Source organism: Salmo salar, chromosome 02, assembly GCF_965601325.2.
Source record: "Salmo salar chromosome 02, fSalSal1, whole genome shotgun sequence".
Taxonomy (NCBI): Eukaryota; Metazoa; Chordata; class Actinopteri; order Salmoniformes; family Salmonidae; genus Salmo; species Salmo salar.
The window spans coordinates 45,128,347-45,149,389 of record NC_138292.1 but is presented as its reverse complement, the minus strand read 5'-3'; the positions used below and the strand labels follow the sequence as shown (position 1 = coordinate 45,149,389).

The following is a 21,043-nucleotide window of genomic DNA, read 5'->3' as shown; positions in this document are numbered from 1 at the left end:
GGAAAGCATGGCCAGCTGTGGAAAACTGCTCATTTAAATTCTCAATTATCATGGATTTATCGGTGGTGACAGTGTTTCCTAGCCTCAGTGCAGTGGGCAGCTGGGACGAGGTTCTCTTATTCACCATGGACATTACAGTGTCCCAGAACTTTTTAGAGTTTGTGCTACAGGATGCAAATTTCTGTTTGAAAAAGCTAGCCTTTGCTTTCCTGTCTGTGTATATTGGTTCCTAACTTCCCTGAAAAGTTGCATATCGCGGGGGCTATTCAATGCTAATGCAGTACGCCACAGGATGTTTTGTGCTGGTCAAGGGCAGTCATGTCTGGAGTGAACCAAGGGCTATATCTGTTCCTAGTTCTACATTTTTTGAAAGGGGCATGTTTATTTATGATGGTGAGGAAAGCACTTTTAAAGAATAACCAGGCATCCTCTACTGACGGAATGAGGTCAATATCATTCCAGGATACCCAGGCCAGGTCGATTAGAAAGGCCTGCTCGCTGAAGTGTTTTAGGGAGCGTTTGACAGTAATGAGGGGTGGTCGTTTGACCACAGACCCATTACAGACACAGGCAATGAGGCAGTGATCGCTGAGATCCTGCTTGAAGACAGCAGAGGTGTATTTAGAGGGCAGGTTGGTCAGGATGAGATCTATGAGGGTGCCCATGTTTAGAGATTTGGGGTTGTACCTGGAAGGTTCATTGATAATTTGTGTGAGATTGAGGGCATCTAGCTTAGATAGTAGAACGGCCGGGGTGTTAAGCATGTCCCAGTTTAGGTCACCTAATAGTACGAGCTCTGAAGATGGATGGGGGGGCAATATGGTGTCCAGTGCAGAGCTGGGCGCAGAAGGTAGTCTATAACAAGTGGCAACGGTGAGAGACTCATTTCTGGAAAGGTGGATTTTTAGAAGTAGAAGCTCGAATTGTTTGGGCACAGACCTGGATAGTATGACAGAACTCTGCAGGCTCTATCTGCAGTAGATTGCAACTCCGCCCCCTTTGGCAGTTCTATCTTTTCGGAAAATGTTATAGTTAGGGATGGACATTTCTGGATTTTTGGTGGCCTTCCTAAACCAGGATTCAGACACGGCTAGGACATCCGGGTTGGCAAAGTGTGCTAAAGCAGTGAGTAAAACAAACTTTGGGAGGAGGTTTCTAATGTTAACATGCATAAAACCAAGGATTTTACAGTTACAAAAGTCAACAAATGAGAGCGCCTGGGGACACAGGGCCTGGGTTAAACTCTACATCACCAGAGGAACAGAGGAGAAGTAGAATAAGGGTACGGCTAAAGGCTAAAAGAACTGGTTGTCTCGTGCGTTCGGAACAGAGAGTAAAAGGAGCAGGTTTCTGGGCACGGAAGAATAGATTCAAGGCATAATGTACAAACAAGGGTATAGTAGGATGTGAATACAGTGGAGGTAAAACTAGGCATTGAGTGACGATGAGAGAGGTTTTGTCTCTAGAGACATCATTTACACCAGGTGAGGTCACCACATGTGAGAGGTGAAACAAAAAGGGCTAGCTAAGGCATATTGAGCAGGGCTGGAGGCTCTACAGTGAAAAAAGACAATAATCACTAACCAAAACAGCAATGGACAAGACATATTGACATTAGGGAGAGGCATGCGTAGCCGAGTGATCATAGAGACCAGTGGGAAGCTAGGCGAGCTGGAGACACGGCGATTCAGACAGCTAGCAGGCCGGGGCTAGCAGAAGGGCCTTAGGGGGACGTCGCGACGGAAGAAGTCTGTTGTAGCCCCCTCGGACGGTTACGTCAGCAGACCAGACATGTTGGATCGGCAGGGCTGCAGGCAGTAAAAGGATCCAGGCTAATTGCCAAAATAGGTATTGTAGCCCAAGAAAATTGCTTCAGCTAACAGTCCGATATGCTCTAGACAACTAGCGGGCCGCGGATAGCAGGCTAGCGGATAGGCCTTCAGGGGATGTCGCGACGGAGGAGCCTGTTGAAACCCCTCGGCCGGATTACGTCGGTAGACCAGTCGTGATGGAATCGGCGGGGCTCCGTGTCAGCAGTAAAAGGGGTCCAGGCCAATTGGCAAAATATGTATTGTAGCCCAAGGAGTGGCTGATGTACCTCTTCAGCTAGCCGGGAGATGGGCCTAGCATGAGGCTAGTTCCAGGCTCACTGGTGCTTGCTTCAGGACAAAGACGTTAGCCAGGGAGTAGCCACTCGGATAGCAGCTAGCTAGCTGCGATGATCCAGGTGAAAAGGTTCAGAGCTTGCGGTAGGAAACCGGAGATGTGGAGAAAAAGCAGTCCGGTATACTCTGGGTTGAATCCCGCTGTGCAGACTGGCAGGAGTTGACCGGGCTAAGGTTAGCTGATGACCGCTAGCAATGGCTAACTGACTACTAGCTTGTAGCTGGCTAGCTTCTGTTGGGGGTTCCGGTTCTAAAGTATAGAAAATAGCAGATCCATACCACATTGGGCGAGGCGGGTTGCAGGAGAGTATGTTGAAACTGAGGTTAAAAATATGAAAAATATATATGAAATATATACGAAGGGGAAAAAAAGATATATACACGGGACATGACAAGACAAAGACGTCTGAACTGCCACGCCATCTTGGAAACTTGTATTCCTGAACTTATTTAGGCTTGCCATAGCAAAGGGGTTGAATACTTATAGACTCAAGACATTTCAACCTTCACATTTTTATTTGTAAACATTTTGAAAAACATAATTCCATTTTGACATTATGGGTTATTGTGTGTAGGCCAGTGACCAAAAATCTCAATTTAATCTATTTTAAATTCAGACTATAAAACAATGTGGAAGAAGTCAAGGGGTATGAATACTTTCTGAAGGCACTGTATTGAGGCCCTAACTGCCCCTTTTCTGGCCCACAAATAGATTTTTGACAAACAAATCGATCAAATTACATGAGAAATGTATCAATATTGTGGTGGGTTTTTTTTTGGGGGGGGGCAGTGTAAGGTTTCTGAGGCGAGGACTAGGCACCCAAAGTGCCAGAGCCAGACACGTTACCACTGCTCCAAAAAGAGATACAAGAAGATGTGCACGACTCCAACACCGTCGTTAAGTTTGCTGATGAAAACAGTGGCAGGCCTGATCACCGACGACGAGACAGCCTATAAGGAGGAGGTCAGAAACCTGGCAGTGTGGTGCCAGGACAAAAACCTCTCCCTTAATGTCCACAAGACAAAGGAGCTGATCATGGACTACAGGAAATGGAGGGCTGAGCACACCACCATTCACATCGATGGTAGTGGAGCGGGTCGAGAGCTTTAAGTTCCTCTGTGTCCACATCACTAAGGATCTATCACGGTCCACACAAACCAACACAGTCGTGAAGAGGGCAGGACTACGTCTCTTCCCCCTCAGGAGGCTGAAAAGATATTCATAAAGTTCTAAAGCTGCACCATTGAGAGCATCTTGACTGGCTGCATCACAGCTTGGTATGGCAACTGCTTGTCATCCGATCGCAAGGCAGTACAGAGGGTAGTGGTTATGACCCAGTACATCACTGGAACCGAGCTCACTGCCATCCAGGACATCTATACCAGGTGGTGTTATTGGAAGGCCCAAAAATTGTCCAAGATTCCAGAGATTCTATGTTACTGCACAGCAAGAAGAACTGATGCACCAAGTCTGGAACCAACAGGACCCTGAACAGCTTCTACCCCTAAGCCATTAGACTGATAAATATACTGAACAAAAATATACACAAAACATGTAAAGTTGTTTCATGAGCTGAAATAAAAGATCCCAGAAATGTTCCATACACACAAAAGCTTATTTCTTCAAATTTGTTTATATCCCTGTTAGTAAACATTTCTCCATTGCCAAGATAATCCACCCCCCTGACAGGTGTGGCATATCAAGAAGCTGATTCAACAGCAAGATCATTACACAGGTGCACCTTGTGCTTGGGGAAAATAAAAGGTCACTGTAAAATGTGCAGTTTTGTGACAACTACAGATGACTCACATTTTGAGGGAGCTTGAAATTGGCATGCTGACTGCAAGAATTTCCATATGAGCTGTTGCCACAGTATTGAATGTTCAATTCTCTACCATAAACTGCCTCCAAAGTTGTTTTAGAAAATTTGGCGTGTAACCACGCCAGTCCATGACCTCAACATCCCACGTATTTACCTGCAGGATCGTCTGAAGGGGGGTGGGGTTGCTGAGGAGTATTTCTGTCTGTAATGAAGCCCTTTTGTGGGGAAAATGTCATGCTGATTGGCTGGGCCTGGCTCCCCAGTGGGTGGGCCTGGCTGCCAAGTGGGTGGGCCTATGCCCTCCAAGGCCCACCCATGGCCGGTCTCTCTGACAGAGCGCCAGAGTACCTCTGTGGAGATGGGAGAAATTTGCAAAAGGTCAACCATCTCTGCAGCATTCCACCAATCAGACCTTTATGGTTGTGGCCAGACAGAAGCCAGTCCTCAGTAAAAGGCACGACAGCTCGCTTGGAGTTTGCCAAAAGGCACTTAAAGACTCTCAGACCATAAGAAACAAGATTCTCTGGTCTGATGAAACCAAGATTGAAGTCTTTGGCCTGAATGCCAAGCATCACGTCTGGAGGAAACCTGGCAGGGACTAGTCAGGATTGAGGGAAAGATGAACGGAGCTAAGTACAGAGAGATCCTTGATGAAAACCTGCTCCAGAGCACTCAGGACCTCAGACTGGGGCGAAGGTTCACCTTCCAACAGGACAACGATCCTAAGAACACAGCCAAGACAATGCACGAGTGGCTTCGGGACAAGTCTCTGAATGTCCTTGAGTGGCCCAGCCAGAGCATTTCTGGAGAGACCTGACAGAGCTTGAGAGGATCTGCAGAGAAGAATGGGAGAAACTCAAAAAATACAGGTGTGGCAAGCTTGTAGCGTCATAACCAAGAAGACTTAATGCTGTAAGGTGCTTCAACAAAGTAATGAGTGAAGGGTCTGAATACTTATGTAAATTTGGTATTTCAGTTTTTTATTTTTAATAAATAAGCAAATCATTTGAAAAAACTTTTTCCTTTGTCATTATGTGGTATTGCATGCAGATTGATAAGGTAAAACAAAATGGAAATTGTCAAGGGTTCTGAATACTTTCCAAAGGCACTATGTATGTATGTATGTATGTATGTATGTATGTATGTATGTATGTATGTATGTATGTATGTATATAGTACCAGTCAATAGTTTGGACACACCTACTCATTCAAGGTTTTTCTTTATTTTTCGTATTTTCGACATTGTAGAATAATAGTGAAGACATCAAAACTATGAAATGGAATCATGTAGTAACCAAAATCATGTAGTAACCAAAAAAGTATTAAACAAATCAAAATATATTATATAGTTTAGATTAGCCACCCTTTGCCTTGATGACAGCTTTGCATACTCTTGGCATTCTGTCAACCAGCTTCACCTGGAATGCATTTGAAATAACAGGCGTGCCTTGTTAAATGTTGTGACTCTTTTTTGACCAATAAAAAAACTACACATACATTATATGACCGCTTGAGTGGACAGTCTCCCATTGGACTACGAGTGAAAAAGGTGTAAACTGAGCAAGAAGGTGTTAACAAATGTGTGGTCGCTCTCTTTCTAAGTAACAGGACTACATGTATACAATGTCTTTGCAGCATAACACAGGACTAATCATATCTCCAGCAGTATCCTTATGAGCGCAGGTTGGTTCCCTGTTATTCTATGCCTGTACAAAGGAAGTCAGTACTCCTTGATTCCACACTGAATTAATTCATAATTGGAGAACCAGTCATTTTCTAAGAGATTGATCCTTGCTTTCATGAACAGAGAACTGTGACAAGACCAAATCAGTCATAGGCCTACTGTACAACCTGTTCTAGCAATCATGTTGCAGAGAAACTACAAACCATAGCAGTCAATATTAAATCTAGATTGTAGTATTTGCATGTTTTCTGCCAGACTGAGAATACAGTATATTAATTAATTTCCCCTTCTGCCACTAAATGTAGTCAAAATTGAACATGCTGCCCAACTGTAAATATTGGCTTTGTGTGTATCTTTGATTCCTGAAAACACTATACACCTCCATCACCTATATGTCTAGGCTACATCAAAGTTCACATCCTTCATATTGTAATGCTACTTTTTCTACAACTAATCAAATAAATCAAGAACGAAACCAAATTGACAAATCAAGTCCTTGTCTCCCAAACATCTTGTGATGGGTGGCTAGTGTTGTGGATCATTGTGTACAAACAGATTCTGCCTACTACAGCAGCACTAGAAATTGGTCTGATGTGAATCTTGATTTAATATATATGTACTTACTGTCATCTCCAAGTTTGGACGCATGCTCATTTATCAATTCTTCGCCAACATCCACGATTTGCTCACTGTTTCTGTGGTTATCCTCCCTCCACTTCCGCAGCTTGTCTCTCATTTCTGTGAACACAATTATCAAAACATTTCTCAGGATTCAGGCAATATAAAAATGACATGCTTTCATATAACATCATATTGAATTGAAGTAGAACACACACCCACACACACACACACAGAGCGAGTGAGAGAAAGAGAGAGCGAGAGAGCGAGAGAGCGAGAGAGAAGCACACTATCAGCCCCTGGAGCAATTGGGTTAACTTGTTAAATAGCACAACGGTAGTGGATGGTAATGATCCTGAACCAGCAGCCCTCTACTCGAGTAGGCAGTTCAGTGCACGCTTTTTCTGGTTCCTGGTCCACCTCTCTAAAATCTGGGCTACCTACTTGTTCCTGACATACAGTGCCTTCAGAAAGTATTCACACCCCTTTTTCCACATTTTCTTGTGTGGAATTAAAATGGATTTGTCATTTTTTGTCAATGATCTACACAAAAAATGTAAAAATCATTTGTAAAATAATGATGAAAAATAAAAACTAATATATCTTGATTACATAAGTATTCAACCCCCTGAGTCAATACATGTTAGAATTACATTTGGCAGCAATTACAGCTGTGAGTCTTTCTGGGTAAGTCTCTAAAGCTTTGCACACCTGGATTGTACAATTACTTTGTCTGAGATAATGGATGGGCTGGACATGCCAGGAGAGGAGTTTGGATTGGTCTGCCATGTAGCATGCGTCTGTCTATAACGTGAGCTGTTCAGTATGTGATGACAGTTCTTTCTACCGCGCCGTTTTTTAAAGATATAACAGCCATCGAGAACTACAAAAGTTTTGCTGCTTTTCTCAACATCATTGATGACCCCAATTTAGCAGGCGCATCGACAGATCAGTTAGAAAAAGTGATGGGCTACTTTCTGCACACGCCACGGTCAGTGTGAACCGGAGTGACTTGACAACGCTGGCCAGACAAGGGGTGTGCTTGTAAAGTCACTCTGGCTATGTACTTCGACAGAATAACTGCTGAATTTACAAACGCTCAACACCTGTTGAATATTGCCGGAGTAAGTAAACCTTCCTAAAAAAAACAACAATTGAATTGTTGCCAGCAGCACAGTTACAGTCACCGACGCTCTGGATAACATGAAAACACCCTAACCAGGTCTGCTAGGGCGAGTAAAATGGTCAGAGTGAGATTCTCTCTCATTTGTGTCCGGAAGTAGCCAATGTTAGCTTGGGTGCTTGACTGCCGTTGTGAGGACAGAATGCTCGGACCAACCCTACTGAACCCTCCAAGAGCGAAACCCTCAATTTACGAACGGACAATCTGAAAACGCTCTGAATTTACAAAAACGCACAGAGCGCACTCTGGCACTCCATAATGAATTTACGAACACACCCAAGATGTAGCTACAAACAAAACTGAGTTAAATGGTTCCAGTCTACCGTGAAGCGTTCATCCATGTATACAGTTAAGAGTCTAGCTACATTTTCAGATAAGTTTCAAATTTTGTAAGAAAGTCGTTTTTATTGCAAGTTAAAGCGTACTGTTAGTTACAGCAGCTAGCAAACGTTAGCTTACTGGCTCGATAGCTAACGTTACGTTTATGATCTGTGTAGTAATATTATTAAAATCAGAAATCCATTTGCATCGCTAGTTATAGCCTAATGTTAGCTAGCTAACATTGAACCTACTTTGTTAGCTTTAGCTAACTGCAGATTCATACTACAGCTATGACAATGTTTGTATTGGTAGTAGTAGTATGAGTTGGCAATATGGTAGCTAGCTACCCAGCTACCTACCTACATGTCTAAACAAAAGACTCCACTTCAGCCGGATTATTACATGACTCATCAAGTTAGCCAGGTGTGTCTGGGGATGATTACGGCCATCTATTGTATTTCATGAACATGTGTACATGTCTAGACAATAGTGACCCCTCCACTTAGCTAGATGTGGCTGGGGGGGGTGGTTTTAGCATTTCCTTCACATGACCCATCAATTTAGACAAGTGTGTCAGGTAAGCATAACCTAATAATGATAACATATTCATAAAGTGTTTTTATCTGGAAACATTCTGTTTTTGATATTACTACTATGCAAGTAACCACTTCACTGTACCATTTACACCTTCTGTATCCTGTGCATGTGACAAATAAACTCTGATTTTATGTGATATTGCGTGTGTTTACCACATTACATTTACATTTTAGTCATTTAGCAGACGCTCTTATCCAGAGCGACTTACAGTAGTGAATGCATACATTTCATTTTTTCTGTGCTGGCCCCCCGTGGGAATCGAACCCACAACCCTGGCGTTGCAAACACCATGCTCTACCAACTGAGCTACAGGGAAGGCCGCTGAGCTACATGGCCTCACATGTGAATCTAAGGCTCAGGCTTAAGAGGGTGTGAACGATGCTGAATGGGTGTAGACAAAGAAGAGCTCGCCAGAAGGTGTACCAAAACATTCAAGGACCATTTCCTCAAAAGTGGGGTTACAAGTGTATCAACTTTCAAAGCAGAATTACTTTCCCATTGTTCCTCAACTGCAGTGTATGATATACCATTTTCTAGCTCTGAGTCTCTACTTTTCGTCAATGTAAAAAAACACATTTTCAAATTTTGCCACATAAGACCGAGTCGAGGCGGTCGGTCACATATTTGGCCTTAGATTTTGCTTGTGCTTTAGCTCCATTCCGTTTCTTTTTTATCCTTAACGATTACACCCATAACATGATGCAGCCACCACTATGCTTGAAAGTATGGGGAGTGATAATCAGTAATCTGTTGTATTGGATTTGCCTCAAACATAACACTTTGTATTCAGGACAAGAAGTGAATTGTTTTGCCACATTTTTTGTTGAAAACAGGATGCATGTTTTGGAATAATTTTATTCTGTACAGGCTTCCTTCTTTTCACTCTGTCAATTAGCTTAGTATTGTGGAGTAATTACAATGTTGTTGATCCATCCTCAGTGTACTCATATCACAGCCATTAAACTCTGTTTTAAAAAGTCACCACTTGCCTCATGATGAGCGGTTTCCTTTCTCTCCATGAACTGAGTTAGGAAGGATGCCTGTGTCTTTGTAGTGACTTGGTGTATTGATACATGATTCAGAAGTGTAATTAATAACTTCACCATGCTCAAAGGATATTCAATGTCTGCTTTTTTCTCTTTTTACCCATCAATCAATAGGTGCCGTTCTTTGCGAGGCATTGGGAAACCTCCCTGGACTTTGGTTGAATCTGTAAGATAATTGTATATGTGGGGTACAGAGATGAGGTAGTCATTCAAAAATCATGTTAAACACTATTATTGCACACAGAGTGAGTCCATGTAACTTATTATGTGACTTGTTAAGCACATTTTTACTCCTGAACTTATTTAGGCTAGCCATAACAAAGGGGTTGAACACTTACTGACTCAAGACATTTCAGTTAATTTTATTGATTTGTTAAAATAATAATAATAACGAAAAACATAATTCCACTTTAACACTATGGGGCATTGTATGCATGCCAGTGAATTCTAAATTCAGGCTGTAATACATCAAAATGTGAAAAAAGTCAAGGGGTGTGAATACTTTCTGAAGGCACTGTATATACGGTTAAAACAAAGCTCATTAGCTAGTTATCTAAAAACCTACCTAGAAAGCAAGCTAAAGTAAACTCTGGAAAACTTGCATAACAATGCACTCTCCTTCAGTGTCAACACGCATGCTTTGAAAAACATCTCTCTTTTGCTAATTTTAGGTAGGTAGTAATAGTAGTAGCTATCCATTAGTAGTAAGACGTCAAACATTCAGCCTGCTGCACAGACCCTATGGACACTATAGTCTAGAGTGCCAGGTTAAATTGTGCTAAGGAGCATTTTTTACATCTAAATGGTTAAACTTGTGAGAAATACATGATTATTAAAAAAATCTTTGAGTTTCCATGATGTGGACAGTATGTATTACTACCAGGGGTTGGAACCGGTTCAGGGAAAAGAACCGAAAACCGCAAAATAAAATGTTTCAAGGAACAGAATCAGAACCGGAAACGAAAGTGATCTATACTGTTCTGGAACAGAACCGGTATTTTAAAAGAATGGTAACCAGTTAACGTTATTTTACAGTCCCATAAAAAAACGCAACAAAGCACCTATGCAAAGCTTTTAAGCACCAGCTGTCAGAGCAGCTCACATAATTTTTACCTCAGAATGTCTATAGTCAACACAGTGACACAAAATCAATTGTTTAAAACAGATCAAAATCTTTGGGTTTGTACTATTGATTTTGTCATATGCACTGGGGGGGGGGGGCGGGGGGGGGGGGGGGTCGCAGGACTTAGAATGCTGTTACCCCAAACGTTTGCCCCTATTCTATTTATTTGAGAGTGATATCGATGGATATGATCAACAAAAAAAGTGTTGCATGGCTGTGTGCTTAGGGTCGTTGTCCTGTTGGAAGGTGAACCGTCGCCCCAGTCTGAGGTCCTGAGCGCTCTGGAGCAGGTTTTCATCAAGGATATCTCTGTACTTTGCTACGTTCATCTTTGCCTAGATCCTGACTAGTCTCCCAGTTCCTGCCGCTGAAAAACATCCCCAAAGCATGATGCTGCCACCACCATACTTCACCATAGAGATGGTGCCAGCTTTCCTCCAGACATGACGCTTGGCATTCAGGCCAAAGAGTTCAATATTGGTTTCATCAGACCAGAGAATCTTGTTTCTCATGGTCTGAGAGTCTTTAGGTGCCTTTTGGCAAACTCCAAGAGGGCTGTCATGCGCCTTTTACTGAGGAGTGGCGTCCATCTATCTGGGCACTCTACCATAAAGGCCTGATTGGTGGAGTGCTGCAGAGATGGTTGTCCTTCTGGAAGATTCTCCCATCTCCACAGAGGAACTCTAGAGCTCTGTCAGAGTGTCCATTGGGTTCTGGATCACCTCCCTGGCATTTTTTGGTACCCTTCCCAGATCTGTACCTCAACACAATCATGTCTCAGAGCACTATGGACAATTGGCATGGTTTTTGCTCTGACATGCACTGTCAACTGTGAACCTTTAATTGACAGGTGTGTGCCTTTCCAAATCATGTTCAATCAATTGAATTTACCACAGGTGGACTCCAATCAAGTTGTAGAAACATCAAGGATGATCAATGGAAAGAGGATGCACCTGAGCTCAATTTCAAGTCTCATAGCGAAGGGTCTGAATACTTATGTAAATAAGGTATTTCTGTTATTTTTAAATTTACTAACATTTCTAAACGTGTTTTCACTTTGTCATTATGGGGTATTGAGTGTAAATTGCTGAGGAATTTGTTTTATTTAATCAATTTCAGAATAAAGCTGTAATGTAACAAAATGTGGAAATTGTCAAGGGGTCTGAATACTTTCCTATTTGGACACTTTAAAACGGTATTTTGGCATTGTGCTATTTATCAATATGTCTTGTCAACAGGAAACAGCAACCTCATTTTAAATGTCAGTTTTAGGAATTCAATTACATTTACAACATTAATGTCCAATGGTATTGTACAAAACTAATCAGTTAACTGTTGAGAGTCCAAAAACGTGCTGTGATTTATTTTGATGATAAACAAGAAATCACCAAAATCGCCAAAACGGGTTTCCCCTGCCTAATGGTAGTATCCATTGCAAGACCGTGTATTTTAGCAAGCCAACTAAAGAGGCAGAACAATGACAGGAGGCAGCTAGCTAACGTAGTTATAATCAGATGACAGGCGTTAGGTATTTACGCTGGCTAGCTAGTTTAGCCTGCTGTGTGTCCTTGCAAACTCACACATGTTGTGAACTGTTAGCTACGACAACGGGATACACAATAACAGTTCAATCAATTCTTAACGTTAGCTAGATAACTTAGAAATAAGAAATGTCGGCAGAAATAATGTGCTAGCTAAGTGGCTATCTCGTGTTAGCAAGCTGAATTAGCTAGCGAACAAGTCAGCAGCTGGCGTGATGAGATGGACATACGCAGCTACATTCGCCGAACAATAGATAAAAATGCACCACGTCGAATTATACAATGATTTAGCAACACACCTTCAGTCATACAATACATTAAAACGTTTAATCGGCTTGTGTTTACCTTCCCAGGTTACATCGTACATTTCTGATATCGACGCCATCGTTCTTGGCAGCATAGGTTGAACGTCATTGAACTGGGAGTGGCTTGTTTCTGCTGACACTTTGATCTCTGAGTCGTGTAACCACAAAGTGACCATCAGTCTACAAGCTCGAGAATAGTCAAACATATTTTGGGAACATGTTCAATGTATTTTGTTCATTTCTATGGACTTATATATTTCTGCTGCTTCCATAGTTTTTTTCCTGCTATTAATATGAGTGTAATAAAAATTGTCAAAGACTCCAGCGATGCTGGAGCATCAAGTCTAGGTCCAAGAGGCTTCATAACAGCTTCTACCCCAAGCCATAAGACTCCTGAACACCTAATCAAATGGCTGTCCAGACTATTTTCATTGCCCCCTCCTTCTTTTACTGCTACTCTCTGTTGATATCATCTATGCATAGTCACTTTGATAACTCTACCTACATGTACATATTATCTCAACTAACCGGTGCACCCGCACATTGACTCTGTACCCCCCTGTATATAGTCTCGGAATTGTTATTTTACTGCTGGTCTTTAATTACTTGTTACTTTTATTTCTTATTGTTATCTGTAATTTTTTTTACTGCATTGTTGGTTGGGACTCGTAAGTAACAATTTCACTGTAAGATCTACACCTGTTGTATCGGTGCATGTGACTAATAAAATTTGATTTATTATGATTGAGTGGTGGGGCGTAAACTGTCCGTTTGTATTGACATGAGAAGATTCACGGAAGTCAAATAATTTATGATTAACGGGAATGGTAAGAGAGGTAAGGACAAAATGCTACTTTAAGCATGGCTTGCTAAAAGGCTGTGTTTTAATTGAGCAGGCAAAGCTATCATGGATGTTCACTTTGAGGCAGCTGTTCAATCATTGGGGTAATTGAATCCTACTATCTGATGCATAGATTGCATCAGGTCCCTGTCTACTTAATTTAACAATTGACACTCAGAGCAGTCCACAGTTTCAACACCTGCAAAATCTCACTTTAATCCCTGCGGAGAGGATCATAACAGACTAGTTAGCATAAGAGTTATGACAGCGCTGGATGTTGGACTAGATCTAAACAAAAGCAATGCATGCACTTGCTCTGACCCTTTCCCCCATCATACCCAGGTATTAAATCTGACAACGCTGATTTACACACTGCCTCCAATTATTATTCATGTAAGTGGGCCTAAAATTACCCTGTTTCAACCGACCACAAAACAGGGCTTAAACCTCTCCAGAGGTTTAGGTCTCCGAGCTCTGCAATCCTGCTCACAATAAATGTATATTAATCTTACACCTAGCTTTCATGAGGCCTGGTTAGATTTGTGGTTGTTACCAGGGAGGGCTGGAAAGGGGTCAGAGATGCTGTATAGTCTCATGCTTAGTTTTGTAATTCATTTTCTTCTGAGGTAGGTTAAGCAGAATGTCAGCAGAAGAAGACTTGTGTGTTGAAAGCACATTTGAGATGCTGTGTTGTCCCTTTCTTTTCTTGATTTCCCTCTCAAGGGGCCTCTGACTGTCCCATGTCTCTGACTTTGTAAGTTACACGCCACACTCCACTACCACATCACGCACTTGTTGAGGTGGACTCAGCACAAACTCACTTACAGAAACATTTCAGAATCCTGGATGTCATCCCTAGTACCGCTCACTGCACTGTAGATACTTTGTTAATGTTCTATTGTCTGAGGTCAACAGGACTATGTTTTTTTTACAGGACACTGCCATTGTAAAAAGGCAGAGCATGGTCATTATTGGGCAAGTACAAGTGTACAAGAGGACTATAAAATGTCATCATCTCTGTCAGGGATACAAAAAATAACATTATGTGCGGTTGAACTTACGTTCAGCTCAAACGATCCGTGGACTTGTAATTTTAAAGTCTGCACATGGCAGTCAGTTGATATGTGGTCGGGTTTTTGCTGGAAACCAAAATACTGAGGCGACCACATTAAAACAAGCAAACACTGTCCTTCAGGGTAAAGGGCTTTCCCTTCTCTGCCAGGGTGCTGTTAAAGGCCAGGGCCCTGTTCTCTTCCCGACCCGCACCAACGACCAGAAAAGACAGTGGGGCCTGACTCAGAGGAAAAGGCCATGATGGTAAAGGCCCTCTGTACCATGTACAGGTTTAACAAGCTGTCTTTAACGTTGTCAGCATGAGATGCAGCTGTATCTGGAGGTAGTGAAAAAAAAAAAAAACTCAACATACGGCTGCTGTTTACCTTGGAGAGGGTCACTCAGCTAGAATGTCACGATGAGGAGAGATCAATAGCAACCGTCCTGAAAACCCAAATTGTACTCCTTGACTGCTGCTTACTTAGGTTTTCATGCTGCGAGAGTCCCACATATGGCACATGAGACAGGCAATACAATGAGTGTACAAAACATAAGATCACCTTCCTAATATTGAGTTGCACCCCCTTTTGCCATCAGAACAGCCTCAATTCGTCGGAGCATGGACTCTACGCTGTGTTCAAAGTGTTCCACGGGGATGCTGGCCCATGTTGACTCCAATGCTTACCACAGTTGTATCAAGTTGGCTGGATGTCCTTTGGGTGGTGGACCATTCTTGATACACACAGGAAACTATTGAGCGTGAAAAACCCAGCAGCGTAGCAGTTCTGTACCGCCCTGTATATAGTCTCGCTATTGTTATTTTACTGCTGGTCTTTAAACACTTGTTACTTTTATTTCTTATTCTTAACTGTATTTTTTTTAAACTGCATTGTTGGTTGGGACTTGTAAGTAAGATTTTTACCATAATACAACCATCACCTGTTGTATTCGGCGCATGTGACTAATAAACATGGGAAACTGTTGAGTGTGAAAAACCCAGCAGCGTTGCAGTTCTCCGACTCAAACCGGTGTGCCTGGCACCTACTACCATGCCCCGTTCAAAGGCACTTAAATATTTTGTCTTGCCCATTCACCCCCTGAATGGCACACACACAATCCATGTCTCAATTGTCTCAAGGCTTAAAAATCCTTCTTTAACCTGTCTCCTCCCCTTAGTTTACACTGATTGAAGTGGATGGAACAAGTGACATTAATAAGGGATCATAGCTTTCACCTGGATTCACCTGGTCAGTCTATGTCATGGAAAGAGCAGTTGTTCATAATGTTTTGTCCACTGAATATATTCTTTCCTTTCAGTCTCCTTTCCTTGTCTTCAAAAAGACAAGCTTACAGTAGAAACACTGCACAGGGATTATATTTTGATTTCTGACAGAAGCAATCAGAGTTGGCAATCACTAAAATGAACAGTTACGGCCTGAAAATTGATGTGGAGTTTAGGTGCTTTGCGGTTTTGAAACAGTTCCTGTTAGTTTCCAGCCTTTTCTTTATTTTTCACCGGTGTCATACGGTTGCGGAAAATGAAGACAGATGCAATTAGCAACAATGTTTGGGCTGAACCCTCTGGAGCCAGCTGTGCTGTGTCTGCTTTGAAAGCTGACTACAACCCCTGTCTGACCAAGTTGCTTTCAGCTCACCGCGAATCACTCTCTACAGATGACTTCAGCACACTCTGATGATCTCCTCTCCGTAGCACCCTTTCACCCTACCCTTAGCCTGCGTGAGAGGCCCAGAGCGGGAAAACTGTGGCCCATCACAATTTAGCTACCTCACTCTCTCACTCACTCTCCCTAGGTTTCAATGCCAAGAACAATATTCAGCTCAATGTCAGCCCCCGCACAAGTAATTGACATTACTCACACAGTTAGAAGCTCAGGATGTATGGCTCCCCTGACACCTAGTGTAGTAGCGTGATTGCTCATAGTGGAGTAGTGTATTACCACATGCAGTACATGATGTGTTGCTGGATTGGATTAATGTCCACCGTTCTTTCTCATTAAATTCATTTTAAACAAGTTTAACATCACCAGGCAAGAGAAGACTCTTAAAAGACTCATTCTCCATGTGTGTTCAGATGTGTTCACCCACAAGTAACCCACGGCAATTTAGGCATGTGTGAAATGTCCCATCAAGATATGGGTTTATTTTAGAGGTACAAAATCAACTAAATCACTAATTAAGTATGAGGCTTGAAGCTGAATTCAGATTTCGTTGACTTTATCCTAGTAGTTAAGCAGTCTATTCAACAATAGTATGAAAGAAATGTTTTATCTTTCAATGCCAACCTTTATTTGATATTAATAAAAAGGTGCTTGATATAATGCTGCAACATGGAACATTATTTATTCTATATCAATTACTGTAATCTTAATGAAAGGATACAGATTCAGTCTTTGAATTTTGACTTCTCACGCACATATGATATGCCACACAGTGACCAATCTGTCATCTACTGTAGAGAGCCTCTTTAATGTTTGGATGTTGATTTCCTCATATAACTTTATACTGGCACTGATTAAGGAAAATAAGTTTACTCTGAGTAGAGCCTAAATTTGAGTATCCTTTAAGAGCTACCCTCACAGATGGTGGCCCTTCTCAGTAACGGTATCCTGAGCAGTAGTGGTCTGACCTTTAGCCCAAAGCTATTGCTACAGCTTGAAACATGGAACACTTCTACATCCTCCCGGGGGTCAGAGTTGAGGTTTACCATTTAGAGAAGTTATGGCCCTTTTCACTTTCATAATTACTTTCCTCCAATTGTTTTGAGACTGGTTTTCTTCTGAGCCTTCAACTAAGTTACATAAATATATGCAACTGAAATCATTCCAGAAATTCAGAATCCAGATGAAGAAGTATAAATGAATCCCATCCCTTCTTCGGCAGAAGCCATTGCTAAATTGCATGCTCATGGAGTTATTGGATTTCACATTTCTTTTCCAGTAAGAATGTCCATGACCACACATTTGGAGATAACACGGCATTCCCTGTAATGTCATGTTTTCAGAGAAAATTGCAGAGGGGAAATCAAGCAATGCATATCATGAGGAGTGAGCATGGGAACAGAGTTTGGTGAGGTACTGTAGGGTTGGGGCCGAGCAGGTCAAATATTCTCTCTCTTCTTCTGAGTGGATAATATTACTGAAGTGTACTAGCTACAGGATTCCAGCATCACATGAACATACATCCTTACAACACACACACAAACACACATATACACCCACAACTTCTCCTCTATCTTTCCTAAGACATAATATGACACGTGGCCATGTGAGGATTCTCCGGGGTTAGAAAAGTATTTACATGTTACTCTTGGTGTAAAAAGTTGACATGTGCTGTGCAGATGCTCTGCCATGCTTGGTGCAACTGGGTGCCTTGCCTGTGAATTTGTATTGTTTTCTAGCCCCCTGGCTCGGTCGATAACCCCGATCCCACTGCCATCGAATCGGACGCTGCTGATGTCAGCATTGGGCTCTGGATCAGGAGTGTGGGCTGCTGATTTATAACCTGACACAGACTGCGCGCGAGGTGATGCATATCTAAAAGAATAATTGAAATTCATGAGATACTGGCATTCAGATTGAGAGGAGATGCTTGGCTTTGCAACATCCAGCACAGAGACATTTGTCTTCAGATAGTTTTGATTTATTTTTTGACAGATAATAGAGAGAAGAGAGGCTGGTGGTGGGTGTCTTTGGCACTGCCTGCCTTCATCCCTCTCTTGGAATCGTTGACTGAGGAGGTTTTCAGAGAACTACAGAGCTGAGGTTTTTCATGGAATCCCTGGCTTATCACTATTGGCCCTTTAAGTTGATCCAGTTAGGAAAAGCTGAAAAGTATTTATCCTCTGAAAGACACACACATCAAGAGCTGGATAATTTTTCTGCCTGCTGAAATATGTTGTTGTTTCTGACAGCATCTATTGGCATTTATTGGACTGGGATATACTGACAGATGGATCATGTGTGGCCACAAACCCACACAGTCTCCAAAGGCCTCCGCCTATAGCGTTCACAACATTTTTATTTTATTTCAAGGAAACAGAAATGAGCATGTGGATCTGTGTATTTACGGTAGTTATCGGTGTAGTGTTTTACAAGGCTCCACTCTGGATCACTTTCTTCATTAGCATGGCTGTGTGATATTTCTGTGTCTTGCTGGGATCTCCTCATTAGTTGTGTGTTTTTGCCTTTCCTACATGGTTCGGTTGACCGAGAAGCACCTTGGCAGTGGTCGACTAGACTAAGATACAGTCAGAAATATAGCCCAGCCTATATAGCTAATTTGGAGACCACCCTGCCTCCCACACAGAGATTGACTGTGACGCAGAACAACGGGGAGGTTCAACTTTGTGCTTAAACAATAACTCCCCACAGCTACAGGCTGAACTGAGGCGCATGCAGCGGGTCTTGCAATACACCGAGAGAGAGTGTGGTCTCAGGCCCTCCAGCTGGAAAGGTCTGCTTTGGGTTGACCCCAACGTCCTGGTGTTGTCTCCAGAGTCTGGCTCCAAGGTTCCAGTTTCTATCCTAGTCTGTCAAGATCTTGGACTAGGCCCTCCAGTTCTGGACGGTCCAGACTGAAGCACATCTAATGAGAGAACAAAATAAATGAGGGGTAAATAATTGTGTGTGCACGTTTATTTTAAATGCTAGTAAAACTAAGTGCATGTTCTTTAACCGATTGCTGCCCACACCCTCCCGCCCGACTAGCATCACTACTCTGGACGGTTCTGACCTAGAATATGTGGAGAATTACAAATACCTAGGTGTCTAGTTAGACTGTAAACCCTCCTTCCAGACTCACATTAAGCATCTCCAATCCAAAATTAAATCTAGAATCGGCTTCCTATTTCGCAACAAAGCCTCCTTCACTCATGCCGCCAAATTTACCCTTGTAAAACTGACTATCCTACCGATGTTTGACTTCGGCGATGTCATTTACAAAATAGCCCCCAGTACTCTACTCAGCAAACTGGATGTAGTCTATTACAGTGCCATCCGTTTTATCACCAAAGCCGAATATACTAACCACCACTGCGACCTGTATGCAATAGTTGGCTGGCCCTCACTACATATCCGTCGCCAAACCCACTGGCTCCAGGTCATCTATAAGTCTATGCTAGGTAAAGCACTGCCTTATCTCAGCTCACTGGTCACTATAGTAACATCCACCCGTAGCACGCACTCCAGCAGGTATATTGCACTGGTCATCCCCAAAGCCAACACTTCCTTTGGCCGCCTTTTCTTCCAGTTCTCTGTTTCCAATGACTGGAACGAATTGCAAAAATCTCTGAAGCTGGAGTCTTATATCTCCCTCTCTAACTTTAAGCATCAGCTGTCTGAGCAGCTTACTGATCACTGTACCTGTACACAGCCAATCTGTAAATAGCACACCCGACTACCTCATCCCCATATTATTACTTACCCACTTGCTCTTTTGCACCCCAGTATCTCTACTTGCACATCATCATCTACACATCTATCACTCCAGTATTAATGCTAAATTGTAATTATTTTCACCTCTAGGGCCTATTTATTGCCTACCTCTCTACTCTTCTACATTTGCACACACTGTACATAGATTTGTCTATTTTTCTTGTATTTTGTGTTATTGACTACGTTTGTTTATGTGTAACTCTGTGTTGTTGTTTTTGTCGCACTGCTTTGCTTTATCTTGGCCAGGTCGCAGTTGTAAATGTGAACTTGTTCTCAACTGGCCTACCTGGTTAAATAAAGGTGAGAATAATTTTTTTAAATAAAAATAATGTATGCTAACACCTCTCAGTGTCAAAAAGGGGCAGAGTGCGTAGGCGTGTATTCTGCATTCACAAGTACATTCTGAGGAGTCTGCATCACAAAGTTTCCACACAGAAGTAGTAAAAAAAGTAGCAACATCCGGTACTACTAGGGCTACTATTGAGAATAGTTCTGCCTTCCGCAGTCACGTTACCACCCATTTCCATACACAGTGAGGCAATACACTGAGTGTACATTGAGCTCACATTGAGGGCATATATATTTGGATGTCAACTGTGCACACATGAGCATGGGCTGTGAGCTATGAGCTCACTCAGCGCATCAGTAAAGTACAGTAGCCCTATAAAAGAATAACATTCAAAATGTGGTCTGCCCTGAAGTCTATAGACTTCAGAGCAGTGTTCAGGTCCAAGAAAGGCTCAGGTTCAGTAACCTCAAATGACTAACGCGGGCAGGTCCCCTTTTGCTGTGTAAGTGTTTCCCTCTAGTTGGAACCTCGATGTGTTAATCACCTTAGCTCTCACAGTTTCCTAAAACTTCCACCAAGCCACAATTGGGTATGATTCACTGTAAAACACATAGGCCTAATTCTGCTTTTCAGAGTAAGGAAATAACCCGCTGAAAGGATCCAGCAAGGGAAGGTAATCACAGCTTTTTGCGTGACTCTGAAACCTGATAGATGTTTATTTGGGGTAAATTGTGTAGTTTGTGTGATGACTTTTATCAAATGAAATTTGCATGCCACATAATTCAAATCCAGCACAGTATCCCCTTAGTGTCCTACTAGGGGGAAATGTGAATAGCTTCTGAAATAAAAAATGTTCCCTTCAACAGAAAACTGATTCCATCTTAAGAGAGAGTATTCCCTTGCTTGAATTTTCCCAACTTACTCCCCAGGGCACCTTCATTAAAAACACTGGCTGGTTGAAATAAGAGAAAACAAAACAATTTAGTGTTTGAATCACTCTT

General features: G+C 42.2%; 1 protein-coding gene across 2 annotated transcripts in view; it reads right to left on the bottom strand.

Moving 5' to 3' along the window:
* Window positions 1–12,549, bottom strand: part of LOC106583752 (ER membrane protein complex subunit 2) — a 70,596-nt gene extending 58,047 nt beyond the window's left edge. For both annotated transcript variants that reach the window (XM_014168311.3, XM_045704666.2), the window contains exons 1-2: window positions 12,447–12,549; window positions 6,297–6,410 (exon numbers count right to left, since the gene is read on the bottom strand). In XM_014168311.3, coding sequence (XP_014023786.2) covers window positions 6,297–6,410; window positions 12,447–12,501 — 169 coding nt within the window. In that variant the 5' untranslated portion in view covers window positions 12,502–12,549. The remainder of the gene's footprint in view (window positions 1–6,296; window positions 6,411–12,446) is intronic.
* Window positions 12,550–21,043: the final 8,494 nt, after the last annotated feature.